At 62.6% G+C, this 16,104-nt stretch overlaps 1 protein-coding gene across 1 annotated transcript; it reads left to right on the top strand.

The window, feature by feature from the left end:
- Positions 1–122: 122 nt before the first annotated feature.
- On the top strand, positions 123–11,222 carry KLHL30 (kelch like family member 30). The gene is made up of 8 exons (XM_073217890.1): positions 123–262; positions 1,913–2,759; positions 3,931–4,066; positions 5,851–5,937; positions 6,415–6,570; positions 7,101–7,289; positions 8,121–8,266; positions 9,561–11,222. Exons 2-8 carry the CDS (start codon positions 1,986–1,988, stop codon positions 9,810–9,812), a joined length of 1,740 nt encoding a protein of 579 aa, XP_073073991.1. The 5' UTR covers positions 123–262; positions 1,913–1,985; the 3' UTR covers positions 9,813–11,222.
- The last annotated feature ends 4,882 nt before the right edge of the window (positions 11,223–16,104 follow it).

The raw sequence follows: 16,104 nt of genomic DNA, 5'->3' as shown, positions 1-16,104 counted from the left end.
GGAATGCCCTGGAATGCTGTCCTCCCTGGGTTCCAGATGGAGGGTGGCCGGTGTGGGCTTTCAGGGAGGAGCCACTGCCTCTCCCCTTCCCCCACTGGCCCACCTCCCCTCCTGCCCTCCCACCAGCGCAGTCAGAGGCTAAAAATACCCTTGTCCCCACGTGGCTGCCCAGCCCAGCCTAGAAGACCTTCCTGGTGGCCCCCTGGCCAAGCAGTCCTGTTCGCAGCCCGAGTTCTCACAGAGGAGGCCCAGGGGCCCACAGGTAGGGTCCCGAGGGCTCTAGAGCAGCGCCGACAGGGAGGGGAGGTGGGGCCTGGGCAGGGAAGGGGTGGGGAGGTGGGTTGCGGTGAGACAGCGCCCCAGGCTTGGAGGTCGCAGCCCTGGGTGATTCGGGGAGAGTCCCCAACCCTGGTCAAGCCCAGCCCTCTGGAGGGGGTGGAGGCTCAGCAGGCACCCTTCCCTGAACGCCCGGGAGAGGCGGACGGGTCGGGGGCTGGACCCACCCTCTGGGTACAGCCAGGGCCACAGCGTCCAGTCACCGGCCGAGCTGACCTGTCCACTCAGCCCTCCTCACCCGTGGCCGCAGCGGGCACGGGGCTGAGGCCTGAGACTCCCCAGCAGCCGGTGTCAGCGGCCCCCGCTGAGGCCCCGCGGGCAGCTGGCTGGGCGCACCCCCTGCCGGCCCTGTTCTGCCAAAGGGGGCACAGCCGTGCTGGGAATGCGAGGCCCGGGGTGGTGGCCGGGCAGGGGGGACGCCGGCCGATGGGCCCAGGCAGGTCCCGCGGCGGGATCCCTGTGCACTTCCCGACCCGGCGGGGCCGCGCAGGGCCACACGGCCGTCACTGCTCCGCGGGCCCCGCTCTCCGGCGGCACCCCCAGCTCACTGACTCTCTTTACGCGCTTTGCCATGTTCATCCTGCCTGTTTCGCCCAACCCGTCCCTGGGGACGCGCAGCCCCTTTGATGGCCTGGACGGCGCCCCCTGGTGGACAGACGGGCAACTCCGCGTCTGCGCAGACCTTTATCTGTTGGGGCGGCTTTCTTGGGTTAAATACCGCAAGTACAGAAATTAATATGCACATAATTAAATAGGCCCAGAATCAAGCAAGATGAACACGGGAGGCGAAATTGCTGTCAGGGAGTTTTCCTTTGTGGTGGTGGGGAGGCGCTCTTTACCAAGCTACCCCTGGAGACATTAACCTGGGGCTCAGCAGGGGCCCCCCAGCCTGGCTTCCCCACCTGCTGGCCTGGTGATCTTGCACAGGCGACTTCAGCCTTTTGTGCCCCCGCTTGCCCAGCTGTAAAGGCGACCCTGGTAGCACCCACCTCGCAGGGCTGTCGTCCCAGCTGAGTGGTGGATGCATGTGCAACCCCCGGGGCATGGCCCGGCTTGTGGGGACCCCTGTGTCAGTGTGGTCACTTAGGCCCTTTCTCTGCCAGCCTCTCAGTCTGCAGGTGAAGAAACTGAGATCAGAGTGGGGCGTGGCTCACCCAAGGTCACACAGCAAGGTTGTGGGGGGTGAGGCTCCCTGTAAACCTCTGACAGTGAGGACCTACAGGACAGATCTGGGAGCAGAGGAAGCCACTTGAAGGGTTGGGGGCCACAAGGATCCCCAGCTCCAGAGGCCTGTTCCATGGGTGGAGCTTGGGTTCTCCTGCTGGCCCCTTCCTGCCTTATTGCTGGGCTGAAGGCAAGTCTCTCCTGCCCTCTCTGAGCCTTAGCCTTCTGGCTGTAAAGCAGGATTAACACAGTGCCTGCCTCAGAGGGCAAGGGGCTGCACCGGGTGATGCTGGGTAAAGACTTCATACATCATTGATGGCAAGAACTAATGGACAGTCGGTCAGATGGGTGGGCGAGTCCAGCAGATGAGTCCTCCCTACCCCCTGCTGACCCTGCCCTCTTCTCTCCCTAGGCTCTCGGGCAGGCACCCAGCCCTTCTTCCCCGAGTGGGTGGGCTGCAGGGACCCGCACTGGCTTGGGCGGTCATGGTTCAGAACGTGGACGACCTGGATTTCCACCTGCCCTCGCATGCCCAGGACATGCTGGACGGCCTGCAGCGGCTGCGCTCTCAGCCCAAGCTGGCCGATGTCACACTGCTGGTGGGTGGCCAGGAGCTGCCCTGTCACCGCGGCCTCCTGGCGCTAAGCAGCCCCTACTTCCACGCCATGTTTGCGGGAGACTTTGCAGAGAGCTTCTCGGCACATGTGGAGCTGCAGGATGTGGAGCCCACCGTGATGGGGCAGCTGCTGGACTTTGTGTACACAGGACGGCTGACCGTCACGCAGGGCAATGTGGAGGCGCTGACGCGCACAGCCGTGCGCCTCCACTTCCCTGCCGTGCAGAAGGTCTGCGGCCGCTACCTGCAGCAGCAGCTGGACGCCACCAACTGCCTGGGCATCTGTGAGTTTGGGGAGCAGCAGGGGCTGCTGGGTGTGGCTGCCAAGGCCTGGGCCTTCCTGCGGGAGAACTTTGAAGCCGTGGCACATGAGGATGAGTTCCTGCAGCTGTCCCAAGACCGGCTGGCCACCTGTCTGGCCAGCGACCTGCTGCAGGTGCAGCCAGAGCGAAGCCGGCTGGAGGCCCTGCTGCGCTGGGTGCGCCATGACCCAGAGGTCCGGGCTGCCCACCTGCCCAAGCTGCTTGGCCTGGTGCACCTGGATGCTGTGCCCAGGCCCTGCATGCAGCAGCTGCTGGCCACCGAGCCCCTGATCCGGGAGTCAGAGGCGTGTCAGGTCGCACTGTCCCAGGGCCACGATTCGGTGAGAAAAGGGCATGGAGCAGGGAGGGGAGCCCTGGAGACCCCACCTGCATGGGGACAGGAAGTACTGGGGGAAAATCCCTGAGGTGCCCCCAACCTTGCAAGCCTACCCGCTTTGGGTTGGTTACCTGTGCAGGCACCATCACTAGCCCAGGGGGGTAATGGGGGAAAGGGGGCCCAGAAGTGGTCATTCTGGAGTCCTGTACTGGAGGAGCCCACAGCTTGGGGGTGACAGACCTGGAGATAGACCTCAGGCAGCATAAGGCCAGCACCGGGCTGGGGAGGGGTGGGCAGTCAGGGAAGGCTCTCCGGAGAAGGCAGCACCTGAGCTGGGCCTTAGAGGGGGGAAACCAGTCCAGGATTATGCCACAGCTTGTGTGCAGGCCAGGGGGTACTGACAGGCATGGCAGCTGGCTGCCACCTGCCCCTTAGGAAGCTGCTCAAGCGTTAACAGGGTGCAGCTTCCTACTTGTACTGGCTGTGGGCCTGGCAGGCAGGGCAGTTCCTGATGAAGTGGCAGACCAGGGTGTGACCGAGACAAGGAGCCGACGAATCTGTCTGCCACTGGTCAGCCTACTGAGGGCCTTGCCCTGGAGGGCCCCTCAGAGCCACGTCTGGGGACAGAGGGGGCTCAGACCAGGGCCCCCCTGTACGGTGCAGAACACTGACCCGTGCCACTGTCAAGCACCGCCAGGCAAACAGGCCGACCGTGCCCTGCTTCTCTGAGCAGGGGGAGCCGTTCCAGCATTTCCTGCAGGCCAGGGACCTCCTAGCTCATGGGCTCTGTGCTGGGCTCCTGGGGGGCAGGGGGTGCTTATGTGGGGAGGTGGGGACAGAGTCTGGTGATTGGCCGCAGGAACGGGTGCAGGAAGGGCGTGTGATGGCCGCTGGGAGGGAGCAGCCCTCATGCTGGGTGCAGGCGCCCCTGCCGCCCCCAGCCCTCCCAGTCCTGGTCCTCAGCTGCCCTCTCGGCCCCACGGCAGCCACGGGTGGTGTACGTGTGCACATGCACAAACACACGGGCGTGCTCATGGGCCCACAGCTGCCCCTGCTAATGTCCAGACCACTGCTTAATGTCTGGAAAATGCCACCGAGCCCGCCAGCACCCTGGGCCCCTCACACCAGGGAGCCAGCGGCCCGGCTCCTCTGACCCCGTGCTCCCGGCCCCACAGGCGCTGCTGGCCCTCCCGCAGAAGCTGGAGGAGGTTCTGGTGGTGGTGGGCGGACGGTCCCTGGAGGAGGACGAGGAAGGCGCCGAGGAGCCGACCCCCCACCCGGCCAACTTCACCTTCTACCATGCCAAGGCCAGTGAGTACCGCCCCAGTGCCCAGGCCCAGGCCCTGCTGTCACTGCATCCTAACCCGAGCTGCTGTGTCCACTCGGCAGGGTGAGGGAGTGAGGCGCACAGAGCAGCGCCAGCCCAGGGATGCCCTCCACTGTGCCTGGGCCTCACGCTACAGAGGCTGCAGGGGAGCCAGGGGCCGTGGTTGGGGGAGAACTGACTGTGGAGCCTCGAACCCTCCAGCCACAGTCCCCAACCTTGGTCTTTCAGGCCTGGAGCCCCGGGGAAAGGGCTCTGCTCCCGGCCCTGCTTGTGCAGGAGGGGGTCGGCCTGTTGGCATCTTCCCCTTGGCCCCTCCTCTCCCTGAGCCTGGTTCCTCACCTGGGGAGCGCATTCCTCACACAGTGGCAATGAGCCAGCGGGCATGGGGGCCAGGCCTGCTGTCTGGACTCAGCCTCTCCCACCTGGGGCCCCAGCACAGGGTTGCCCAGGAGAGGAGGAATGAGCAGGGTCTCTGGGGGACTGGGATTCCCACCCTGACCTGGCTGGTGTCCTGGGGCCGTGGGCATGTCGCCAGCCACACCCCTGGCATCAGCAGCTGGCAGGCTCCACGAAGTCTGAGGTGGCTGTGCCAGGTCAGGGGCTGACGAGAGGGGATTTGGGGACTGACGTCAGGGGATGAGCTGGACCGGCCCCTCCCGGGAGCAGCTGTCCCTCAGACACCAAGGGGAGGGCAGGGGGGGACGCTGGCAAGCAAAGGCCTGGTGACGGCTGGGCAATCCCCAGCCTCGGGCGACGCAGACATGAGTCAGGGGGACATGCAGTCCCTGCCCAGCAGGCCTAGAGTTCTGCGTGTCCAGAAAACTGTCGTAAACAGTAAACAGAATCTTCCCAGGGAACATCCCCAAGGCCTGAATCTCTCACAGCTTTCCACAAACACTCAAAATGTGGCCATTTATAGGACTCAAACATTCCCACATTTATTTTCTCATGTTGGTTTTTTCAAAGCATTTTCTTGTCTTTTGCCTCAGTTTACCTGATGTAGCTCCATGAAGGTAGGCCTGACTTGGGCGATTACTCTGTCCCTTACAATAGGGAAAATAGTCCTAAGAGCCACCAGCTGAGCAATTAACCGTGTGACAAACGCATCCGGTTATGTAGTATCCACACCTCCCTGAGATGTGGGAATACCCTGTGCTACACATGAGGACATGGACAGGGGTCTGTCCAGGACCCAGAGCTGGTGTATGCGAGCTGGGATTGGGACCCTCTGCCTGCTTGGAGGCTGTGTCTGACCCCGTCCACACCCATGTGAGGGCTGCACATGGCCACAGATGGAGCTCAGGCAGAGGAATGAATGAGTGGCGGTCGTGTTATGACCTGCTAGTGACCGGAGGTCAGGCCCTCACCGGTTACCCCACTGACTGAGGCAGGACCTGACCTGGGACCAAAGGTCCATTTGGGGTCAGCAGAGTCAACTGCAGGGTCTGGGTGAGGCCTGGCCTCTGGGGCCTAGGCTGCCTCCCTGAGCACCAGGGCAGCAATTCCGTGTGCAGTCCAGGTGCCAGGCTCTGGGGCACAGCAGCGGGGCCAGGGGCCAGCAGGAGCCAGACCTGGCAGTGGCACATGGAGCCGCCAGGGCTGCCTCGGACCCTGCCTCACTGGGTGTCACCCCCCACCACAGAGGCAGCTGAGTCCACCCCTTGCCCCTCCTGTAGTGGAGGGGACACCCCTGTACCCACTGGGGGCGAGGACCGGCCCCAGCAGGAAGTGCAGCCACCTGACCCCTCTGCCCCTCTCTTCCTGCCAGAGAGGTGGATGGCGCTCCCGGACTTCCCCGACTACCACAAGTGGGGCTTCTCCCTGGCGGCGCTGAACAACGACGTCTATGTCACAGGTGCGCGGCCCAGGCTGCTGACTAATACACCCGGAGGACCCCTCTCCCTCATCCCTGGGGCCCTGGCAGTTTAGTCAAGATGCTTCCAGACATTTCCATGATGTGGAAACAAGGAAACTTAAAGTCCATGGGTTCACACACGGGTGCAGGCGTCACACGTCCTGGGCTCTGACGTGGACCCTCAGGGTGGCCTGTCTGCACTCCCACTGCCAGACCCCCCAGAAGGAATTCTGCTCTTTTACGTCTGAGGAGCTGGGGGTCCCTGTAAGATCTGGTGGGGGAGAGGCGTCCACGACAGAGCATTGGGACCACCTGTCTAGTCCCCCTTGTTCTGATGGTCAAGGCACCTGTGCGAGTCCCCCCATGGCCTAGTGTGCAGCATCACGGAGGCCTGGCATGGGAAGAAGCCCCCAGGACTCTTGGTGTCCAGGGACCCCAGAGTGGTGGGCTCCTGTGTGGACAGAATTGCTCTTGCAGGGGGCTCGCGGGGCACCAAGACAGATGCATGGGCAACCACCCAGGCCTGGTGCTTCCCGCTGAAGGAGGCTGCCTGGAGGCCCGTGGCGCCCATGCGGAAGGCCCGCACAAACCACGCCAGCGCCGCGCTCAACGGGGAGATCTACGCCGTTGGTGGTAAGGCCTCTCCCCTCCGTCCCGGTTGGCTTGCTCAAGCCCCTTTGCAGCCTGGGGGCCTCTCAGTCCTGCAGCAGCCGTCCCCCACCCCCATGCCCCTGCCAGGGACTAGAGAGCCCCCGTGCTGGTTTCGGGCCCCAGAGGCCCTGCTCCCCATCCTGCCCTCGGGAGCTCGCTGTCTGGGGCAAACAAGCCACACCGGGGCTCCCAGCCAGATGGTGCCACCTGCTGCCCGGGTGTCCTTGGGTGAGCCTCAGGCAGAGTCTCGGCAGCCAGCTCCAGGGGGCCTCCGGTGCATCCCAGGGACACTGAGAACGGGGCAGCAGAGGGGACCCCGAGGGCTGGGCCTCAGGCTGCCCACAGAGGTGGCCCCGCCGTCCCCGAGCCATGGGCTCAGCCCCCAGCTCGGGGGGACACTGCGGTGTCTTGCATTCCTGGGTCCAGGAACCGCTTCTCAATGGGGTGGCCTTGGACAAGAGCCCCCGTCTCTGGCAGCCACGGCAGCCTCCCCCCGCCCCCCGCTGTTGCAGGCACCACTCTGGACATGGTGGAAGTGGAGAGCTACGACCCTTACACAGACACGTGGACGCCCGCCAGCCCAGCCCTCAAGTATGTCAGCAACTTCTCGGCGGCCGGCTGCCAGGGCAGGCTCTACCTGGTGGGCTCCAGCGCCTGCAAGTCCAACGCACTGGCCCTGCAGTGCTACCAACCCGCCACAGGTGCGGGCCAGGCGGGGAGGGGGACAGGGGCGGGCCCCAGGCTAAGGGCCCGCAGGGGCCACCAGTCCCTCCCAACACAGCCTGGGGGGCAGTAAGACCCAGGGGACAGAGGACAGTTGGCGACAGGTGCCCTCTGCAAGGCCACAGTCCCATCTCGGTGTGTGGAGGGTGCCTCCCCAGGACAGGTGGGGCCAGGTGGGTAGGAACGGGCAGCCGCAGGCCCTGTCAGAGGATGGGAGGCAGGGCCGAGGGAGCGGGCACCCCAGGGGTTCACCAGAGCCACCTCCCATTCTAACCTAGAGGTGAGGGAGCCTGGGCACAGGGGGCACAGTGCCCAGGGGCGGGCGATGAGAAAGCCCAAGGCTGTCCTGAGAGCTTCCTGGCTGTGCTCTCTACCTGGCGCTGGCCCCACGGGCTGGGACTGTCCCGGACCCCCAAGGCTGGGAGGGACTCCTGCCAGGGCCTGGGCCCTGGTGGGGCTCCCTCTGGTTCAGTGGCCTTCCTGGCCCCCATCTGTCCCCCCATGTGCCATCCTCTGGGTGGTAGAGGTGATAAAGGACCCACTTTGCAGGGTGGGTGTGAGGAGCCCGTGGGACCCCTGCTGTACCCAGGCTCCTGTGGGCCTCCCGGTTGTTGGGCCTGGGATGCCCACAGGGGTGGGGTGGGCGGAGCTGGGCGGCCCGAGGCCTCCGACGGCCCCAGAGCCCCTCCTGCGGGCCTGAGCTGAGGCCCCCCAAGGGAGCAGGCTCAGCAAGGGGCTCACCCGAGTGGGGCGGCCTTCGCTCTGGGAGCCTGGCGCCCCAGCAAGGGGCCCCGTGCCTGTGCCCACAGACTCCTGGAGCGTGATCGCCTCGCCCTTCCTCCCCAAGTACCTGTCCTCCCCACGCTGTGCCGCACTGCAGGGCGCTGTCTACCTGGTGGGCGACAACACCAAGAAGGTCTACGTGTATGACCCCGGGGTCAACCTGTGGCAGAAGGTGGGCCTCAGCCTCCCCATCAGGGTGCACCCCTGACCTGGGACTCCCGACTCCGCAGAGCAGGCCTGGGGACAGGGAGGCCTGGGGGCGCCTCCGCAGGGGGTGGACAGTGAGGGACTGGTGAGGGTGCAGAGCCCAGGCCGGCCCCCCGAGGATGAAAACTGGGGCCACGGGCTCCTGGTCACTGGGCGCCCTGTCGCCCTTGGGAGAGAACCAGGCTCAGCAGGGGGAGCTCTGTGGGCAGCACATCCTCTGCAGTGCCAGTCAGGCCTGGGGAGTGAGTCTCCCACCCCCAGGTGGTCAAGCCAGGTGGGGGGCTCCTGAGCAGCAGCTCCTTGGGGCCTCGTTTTCCCCAGCGTCAGGCCCCCACCCCCCTCCTCCTCTGTCCCTGGGCCTGGGTAGAGTGGGGTGTGGGCCTCTCAAGACTGGCCCTCTGGGAGTGGGGGGCCCCCGCCGCTCGCCCTGTTTCTTCTGTCGAAGGAGGGACTATGCTGGGAGCACACGGTGGCCTCAGCACCGGCTGCCGCCCTGGGCCCATCCGCCTTGCGATTCTGTCCTGAAAGCCCAAGGAGGTGGCTCTGGTCCCTGCAGCCGCCCCAGGAAGGCTGTGCCACCAGCCGGGGTGTCCCTGGCGTCAGGGCTCCGCAGGCCAGAGGGGGCTTCTTCCTCGGCCCTCAGCTGGGCCACGCCACCGCCTGGGCAGGGGTCCCAGCCATGGGGGGCCCCGCTTTGCCCTACCCAGGCCTGGGGTGCCCATGTTACTGCCTTTGTGTGGAGGCCACCCGCTCTGGGGTCTTCCAGAAGGGCCCACATCTCTCTGGCGTCTGGCCCTCGCCTCACAGTCCCCATCCAGGGCAGTCCTGGGGCCATGGCTTAAGCAAGGGGTGCAGCGGCAGAGCAAGAGTCCCTCACGTGTGTGCCTGTCAGGCAGCGGCCGCATCTGTCCCCTCCGAGAGCAGCTACGAGTCAGAGGCTGGCCTGGACCTCGCCCTGGGAGGCCGCTCCTGGCTCGGGCCTCCATGTCTCCCAAGCCCTCTGACTCCCCGGCTTCAGATGTGAACACATTTAGGCCTAGAAAGGGGACTGGAAACATCATCCTGAGAGAGGCAGGCGGACGGGGAGCAGTGGGGTCTCTCCACTAAGGGGAGTGACGGGGCATGGGGGTGAGATCCCAGGTGGCAGGTACACCAGCGCCCTTGGGGGAAGTTGGGTGGGCACTGGCCACCCTCTCTGCATGTCCCCACAACCCACCCCCCGAGGACTCCCCTAGCCACTGATCGCCCACTGCCGGCAGGTGCAGCCCCTGCACAGCCTGCACGAGAATGGCGCACTGGTGCCGCTGGGCAATGCGCTGTATGTGACTGGCGGCCGCTGGCAGGGCATGGACGGTGACTACCATGTGGAGATGGAGGCCTACGACCGTGGGCAGAACGCCTGGATCCGCCACGGAGCCCTGCCCCGCCTCTGGCTCTACCACGGAGCCTCCACCATCTTCCTGGACGTGTCCAAGTGGACCCAGCCCTTCAGCCCCGCCCCGGAGCAGTAAGCCGCTCCTGGTACACCTGAAGGGAGCCGGCTGAGCCCCACCCACCCACCCACTTTGTTCACTTGGTGCCACTGTCCCCTCCAGGGATCAGGCTGGGCTCAGGACACCAGGGACATTAGAGGGCATAGCCTTCAGGTCCCCAGCCACCATGCCAGCTCAGAGATAACCAGCAGCCAGGGCGTGGACCGGACCCCTGCAGAGGAGGAAGGGCAGCTCTCCTGCCCGTGGGAGGGCCTGGAGCCTCAGAAAGGAGTTGGGGGTCAGAGGAGCATTGTCAGAACCCCTGAGCTCTCTGAGTGTTGGCCTTTCCTACCGTGTGTCCCACCAGTGCACAAATAAGGGGTGACCTGAAGCCAAAGCTGCTGGGAGGCTGGTCGGAAGGCCCTGCGGGGTAGTCAGCACAGACCTTTGTGGGCCTGCTGCTGCCCAGCCTGCGGCTGTGTGTCCACAGCGGTCCGCTGTCCCGCTCCACGCCCACATCCACGGCTACCTAGTGTGTGCAGTGAGCCCTCCCTGCAGGCAGCCCCTGCTTGGCGACACTCAGAGGTGCTGGAAGGGAGGAGGCAGGGCGAGGGGCCAGGAGGGAGGGTCCTTCTGCCTGAGCAGAGGCTCTAGGGAGGTAGGGTCAGCAAAGGCTTCCCAGGTGAGTAGGAGGGCCACTCTGGCCAGGACGACCCTGTCCCCTGGGGGTGGCTTGCTTCAGTGCAACAGTGAAAGTCCCCAGCGGGATGCCCATGGGGGCGAGGGTCCTCCAGGGTGTCCCAGGAAGCCCTAGGGGCGTTGGTGACTTGTTCCCAGATTGGCTCTGGGGCGAGAGCAGAGCCTGATGGGACCTCCTGCCAGCACGTGGTGCACCCCAGGTCCCCCACCTCCCCTGTCCCCAGGACTGACCAGGGCCCCATGCAGAGCTGGCTCAGCCTCTCTGTCTGCTGTCCTGGTGATCAAGGCACCGTGTTTGTAACCCACGGGACAATGAAGAGCTCTCACTGGGTGCTAATGGCCGTCCCTGCCCCTGTCACAAGCTTCCTTAAGGAACGCAGGGCTGCAGCCTTGGGTCCAGCCCAGCTCCTGCCCCGGCACTGACCGGTTCCCTCTGACCCTGGGCTTGGGGGTCAGAGGGGCCTCCCACAGGCCTGCATTCTGAGGCGGGATCGCCGGGCCCCTCCCGGGGCAGAGATCTGAGTCCTGACACCGCAGGCCCGTTTCTTGCGGGGGAGTTGAGTTTGTCCCCGAGCCTGGCAGGAGCAGGGCCTCCCGGGAGGCTGCTCCCAGGTCTGAGGGGTCACTTGGCCTGTGGAGGATGGAACGAAGGGGGAGGTTTCTGGCATCCTTGAATCTTTCTTTGTGAAAATCTAAATGTTTTCTAAACAGTTATTAAAGGTGCTCAGCCAAGTGCTGTTTCAAACCAGACCTGACATGTTAGCGTGGACTCCTTTTTATCCCAGATTGCTCATGGAAAGGGTGGTGCCCCAGATCAAGGCCTGCTCCTGCACACATCATGGTGGGGGGCCGTGCCCGGTCAGGAGAGCCCACCCTGCCCACCCACCCCAGGGCCTGCTCCTCAGCTTGGCACCCAAATGCCCCTGGGCTGATGGGCTGAGCTGCCCCTCGGGGTGCCCGATTCAGGCCAGTTGCGTCTCCAGGGTGCCATAAGGAAACAGATAACCCCTTGGACTGTAACAGGTGAGAGTCTGAGGAAGGGCTGTGTCCACATGTGGGCAGGCTGGCGGGAATTCTGCTAGGGCTGGAGAGGCTCCCAGGGCCAGCGGCAGTGGGCAGCCCGGAGCACCCTCTGCCGCCAGGTGCAGGGGAGCAAATGCAGACTCCAGAAAGCCAGTGGGGGGACTCCCAGGGGCTGGGGCCTTCACCAAAGGGACACAGCCACCCAGCCACCACTACGGCCACCTGTGCCCCAGCAGGCAGGAGGGGGCCCACCAGGCACTCAGCCACTCAGGGCCCTCAGTAGCCAGGCCTGGCAGACAACTTGCATCTCACTGGCCAGACTCAACCCAAATCCATTCTGTGGGGACAGAAAGCAGGTGGGGAAGGGTGGACAGGTCACCAGGATGGGTGAATGAAGGCACATAAACATTCAAGAGACCCTCATGTAAAACAGACATTGATGTGCTAATCCACACACGGAATGTCTGTGGAGCGACCACACCGCCCTCTCCCCTTACTGGGGAGACAAGGACTTACTAGGTTTGGGGCTACGGACTCCAAGGAAGGGGGATGGATCACCCTGGAGCATAGGAGAAGCCTCCCAAACCCTCAAGCCCACGGGGCTGAGCCCACCTGCCCAGCCTCAGATGCTCATGTCCGCCAGGTGGGTACATATCGTCTCCCATGGATAATGCGGGGAAAGTGCAGCGACACCTCTACCAACAGGCCTAAGACTTCAGTGACCAAACAATGTCACTCAGGGCCCTCAGTAGCCAGGCCTGGCAGACAACTTGGGCTTAGTTCTCCCTGACTCCAGATGACCCAGGGCCCATGGATGCTTCCAGCCTGTTCCACTGGACTTGGGTTTTCCATTACCTCCCAGAAAAGACCCTTTTATTATGGAGCGTCTTCCCTGTACTGGGCAGGAACAGTGATTGTTGGAATCAGACAGCTGATGCTCCCACGTAAATATTTGTAATCACAAAGGTTTGTCAGATGACAGTTCTCTGTCGTCCATGCAGACCACTACGCCACTTGGTTGGTCAACCAGTTGGCCCAGGGGAAAGTATGCTGGTGACTGGAAATCTGTCAGTGGCAGGAAGAGGATGGTCACAACAGCCACATACAAGGTATGGGTGTCCCCTCCGCCAGGCTCACGCCCCTCATCTTTGACCCCAGAGCCACTGAGCCAGACGTGTGGCTGCTGTTGCTGAGTGTGCAGCTGATTCTGCTGGCCCCGGATGAGGCCCGTGTGGGCCAGCCAGGCAGCGAGCTGCTTACCAAGGATGTGGGCTACAGCGGAATCGAGGATGTCACCCCCTGTTTGGAACAGACACCTCAGGAGCCGAGTGACTTCACAGAGCTAGGAGTCTGTCCCGGGGTCCGTTAGGGCCAGGGGCTGGGCTTATTTTTACCATGATCACATTTAAGAATGGGATTCTTATCGAAATGGCCAATAGCCACTCATAACTTCCATTGAAGTGAGAGGTGAGTCGAAGACTAGTTTTTTAAACTAACCTATTGAAAACATGGAAACAATTAGCAGAAAATAACCCGAGAGACCCGCTGTGAAGAAGTCCTTAACCCTTCCCCCGTCAGACCCAATCCGGGAGGCACGTGGCTTATTTCTGGCACTTGACCCTGGCTTGGCCCATAATGGAAACTGAGTAAAGTTCATTTAGTTGAGCTGAATCTGTGGATTCCTCAGAGGGGCTGACGTCCACGAGGTTCTGTGACCTGGGCCCGTTCCAGGACCCGAGCCTCGGTGTTCCCGTCTGTGCAGTAGGGACAGTCACACAGTTGGAGAGTGAGATGATGTCATGTGCTGGGGAGCTCCAGTAAACAACAACGGCGGCCTGCCTGCGCACCAGGAGGCCACACAGCAAGCTGACTTCAGGCTCCCGCTGTTTCCGGGGCAAAGGAGCTTTTATTCCCATGACTTCATCGGCAAAGTCCTTCCTTTGGAGGAGAGTGGGAACGGCTTGGCTGCATCAGCCCACCGGGGGGCCCGGGCTGAGGCCGTGACCTGAGGGCCCGGGCATGAGCATCAGGTTTCAGCCAGGCGTGAAGGCGCGTGGGGGAGGCCACCCCGCATTCCGCCTGGGTCCCTGCCTGCAGCCGCTGCTCAGTACCCCGCCCCCCGGGATCCGTTGGCGCGGCCCCACTGCTGCCCCCACCCCCAAGCCCGTGGGCTGCTGCTGGGGAATGGGTGTCCAGGGCCATCAGAATCGTGTTTCTGTGGGTCCTTGACCTGGGTGGTTCTTTGCTGGGCTCTGTCCTCAGCTGAGGGGATGCCATTTTTTGAAGTGTGACCCCAGAAACACACAGGGGCCCAGCCCTGCGAGCTCTCCTGCTCCAAGGACAGGCTTCCGTCACTCGGGGTAGTGTTACAGCGGGCTGGACCAGCACCAGAACCGATTCGATCTGGGCCCTTCGGGAGGCCCATGACATCACCAGGATGGTCCACTGTTTGGGAACACATGGCAACAGCTCCTGTCCTCACTGCTGGCCTCTGTGGGCTGGGCCCCCACTGCGGGGCGGGAATGACGTCACACGGACCCTTCAAGGACCACAGGCCCCAAATTGGGTCCCTCCGTCCCAGGTGTTGCCAAAGGAAACAGCTTGGGTTTCAAATTCCCAGAGTTCAGGTTGGGCCAAAAGGTGTCTGACCCCGAAAACAGCCCCTCACACCTCTGTGAGTGGAGTCCAGGCCAGCGACCCAGAGGTGGGGCTCAAGCAGCGCGGTCCCCATGCTGGGGGGGGGCGCATCACTGGCCCCCTCCTCCCGGCCTCGGCCTCGGCTGCTCACGCCGCTCATATGAGTGGGTCTCAGACAAGGGCCCAGGTCAATGGTTGTCATTATGCCCACTTTACAGACCAGCAAACTGAGTCTTAGAGGGATGAATGCCAAAGGCCCAGATGTGCCTCCTCCAAAGTCACATACAATCTTTGCTCTAGGTGGCCAAGCAAGAGCCAGGGTCGCTGAGCAGACCCGCTGCTGGGTCAGTCCTGGCTCCCACCATGCTCTGCCATGGTCCCTGGAGCCCAGAGCATCTGTCTTCACACAGAGGCACGTGTCCATGACGTGGTGCTGATGGCCGCTGTCAGGGACCCTCAGCACCCGGGCAGCTGGAAGGCGAGCCGGCCTCACTCACCGGGAGGTACCCACCTGCTCGCTCACCAGGAGGCACCGTGATCTCAGGCCGCCCCAGAGCAGGGCCGAGGGCACGTGCACCAAGCTGCTCTCTCAGGAAGACAAGTGGACTCCAGGGAGCACCAGGACCAGCTGGCCACCACCAGGTGTAGGTCAGAGCCCGGGCTTGAATGGGGCCCCCTCTTTCCTCCCACCACTCAGGCTGCCCCATGGCATTTCCCCACCCCACCCCCAAGAGGGGAAAACTCTGTGGACAGCCCCCCCTGGGTTCAAGAGTGTCCCGCCTCCTGTGTTTCCCTGGGCTGCCCTCGCAGCCAGACCCTGAGAGGAAGTCTACCCCTCCGGGAAACCTGTTTGTCTTGAGGAAAACACAGGGCCACGTTTTCTTCAATTATGTTCAAGCTCATCACGTAGCTCCTATCTCTCACCATCTAGAACAGGAAGGACCACGAAGGGCAAAACATGTGATTGTGAAGATGTGGCCCTGCCCACTGGGCAGGAGGGCCTGGCCCCGGCCCATAGCCCAGGCTGTCCCTGGACAAGACACCCCTTTGTGGGCTGACCAGTGGGGTCTGTGAGAAGCAGGGGGTCCTGGGGTGGCCGTCCTTTTGCGGAAACATGGAGATGCCATTCACAGAGCTGCAGCTCCTGGGGACATGAACCCCTTGGTGCCATTGGACTTCAGGGTCCAGCGCAGAAACCTCAGTGTCCTGTGGTCCCAGACAAAGGCTCCCTGAATAAAGGACACTGAGCAAAGTTTTAACACTTAACACTTTAGCACATGCCCGGCACATAACACGGCATTGCAAAGGTCCACACACCGCATTTCTCAATGACTTTCCTTGTGGGGCCACCCGAGAAATCCTTAAGTCTTTACTACACCCTCCTTGGGATTGGGAGAAAACGTCCCTATTTGAAACAAAACTGTTGAATATTTGCAAATGAAATAAATTCATATATTCTGTTGAGTACATATTAAGTAAACCAGTATTTCTCAACTGTCGTTTTGAAGACCTGCAATTTCTACAGAAAATTCAGTTTTTTCATTCCACGGATAATATATTTTTTTTAAATGTTGGAAAGATAAAGACAGGACTCTTGTTTCGCAAACCTTATTTGCTTTTGAAAGATATCCACCTAAAGTAAATCCATGGGACGTGCTGACCTCTGGGGAACAAATTCTCAGGGTATTATTTTCTTTAAACACCTCCACAAAAAATTCTATTACCGTCCCCACATCTTACAGGAAAAGAGGCAGAATCACAGGAACAAGTGACTCCTGATACCAGGATTTTTTGGAACTGTGAATTTTTTCCTGTCTTCCCCATCCCACCCGACCTGACAGCAGGAAGCCAGCCACTGGAACGTGCCTGTGAGCCGTGGACATCAGGTTGCCTCGCACAGGCAAGCTGTGGACTGAGGATCACCCAGGCTGGGAGGGCACTGCCTGCTTTCAGTTCGGGCTGCCACACTCTG

The sequence above is a fragment of the Manis javanica genome, chromosome 12 (genome assembly GCF_040802235.1).
Source record: "Manis javanica isolate MJ-LG chromosome 12, MJ_LKY, whole genome shotgun sequence".
Lineage (NCBI taxonomy): Eukaryota > Metazoa > Chordata > Mammalia > Pholidota > Manidae > Manis > Manis javanica.
This window is presented reverse-complemented; position numbering and strand designations above follow the sequence as displayed.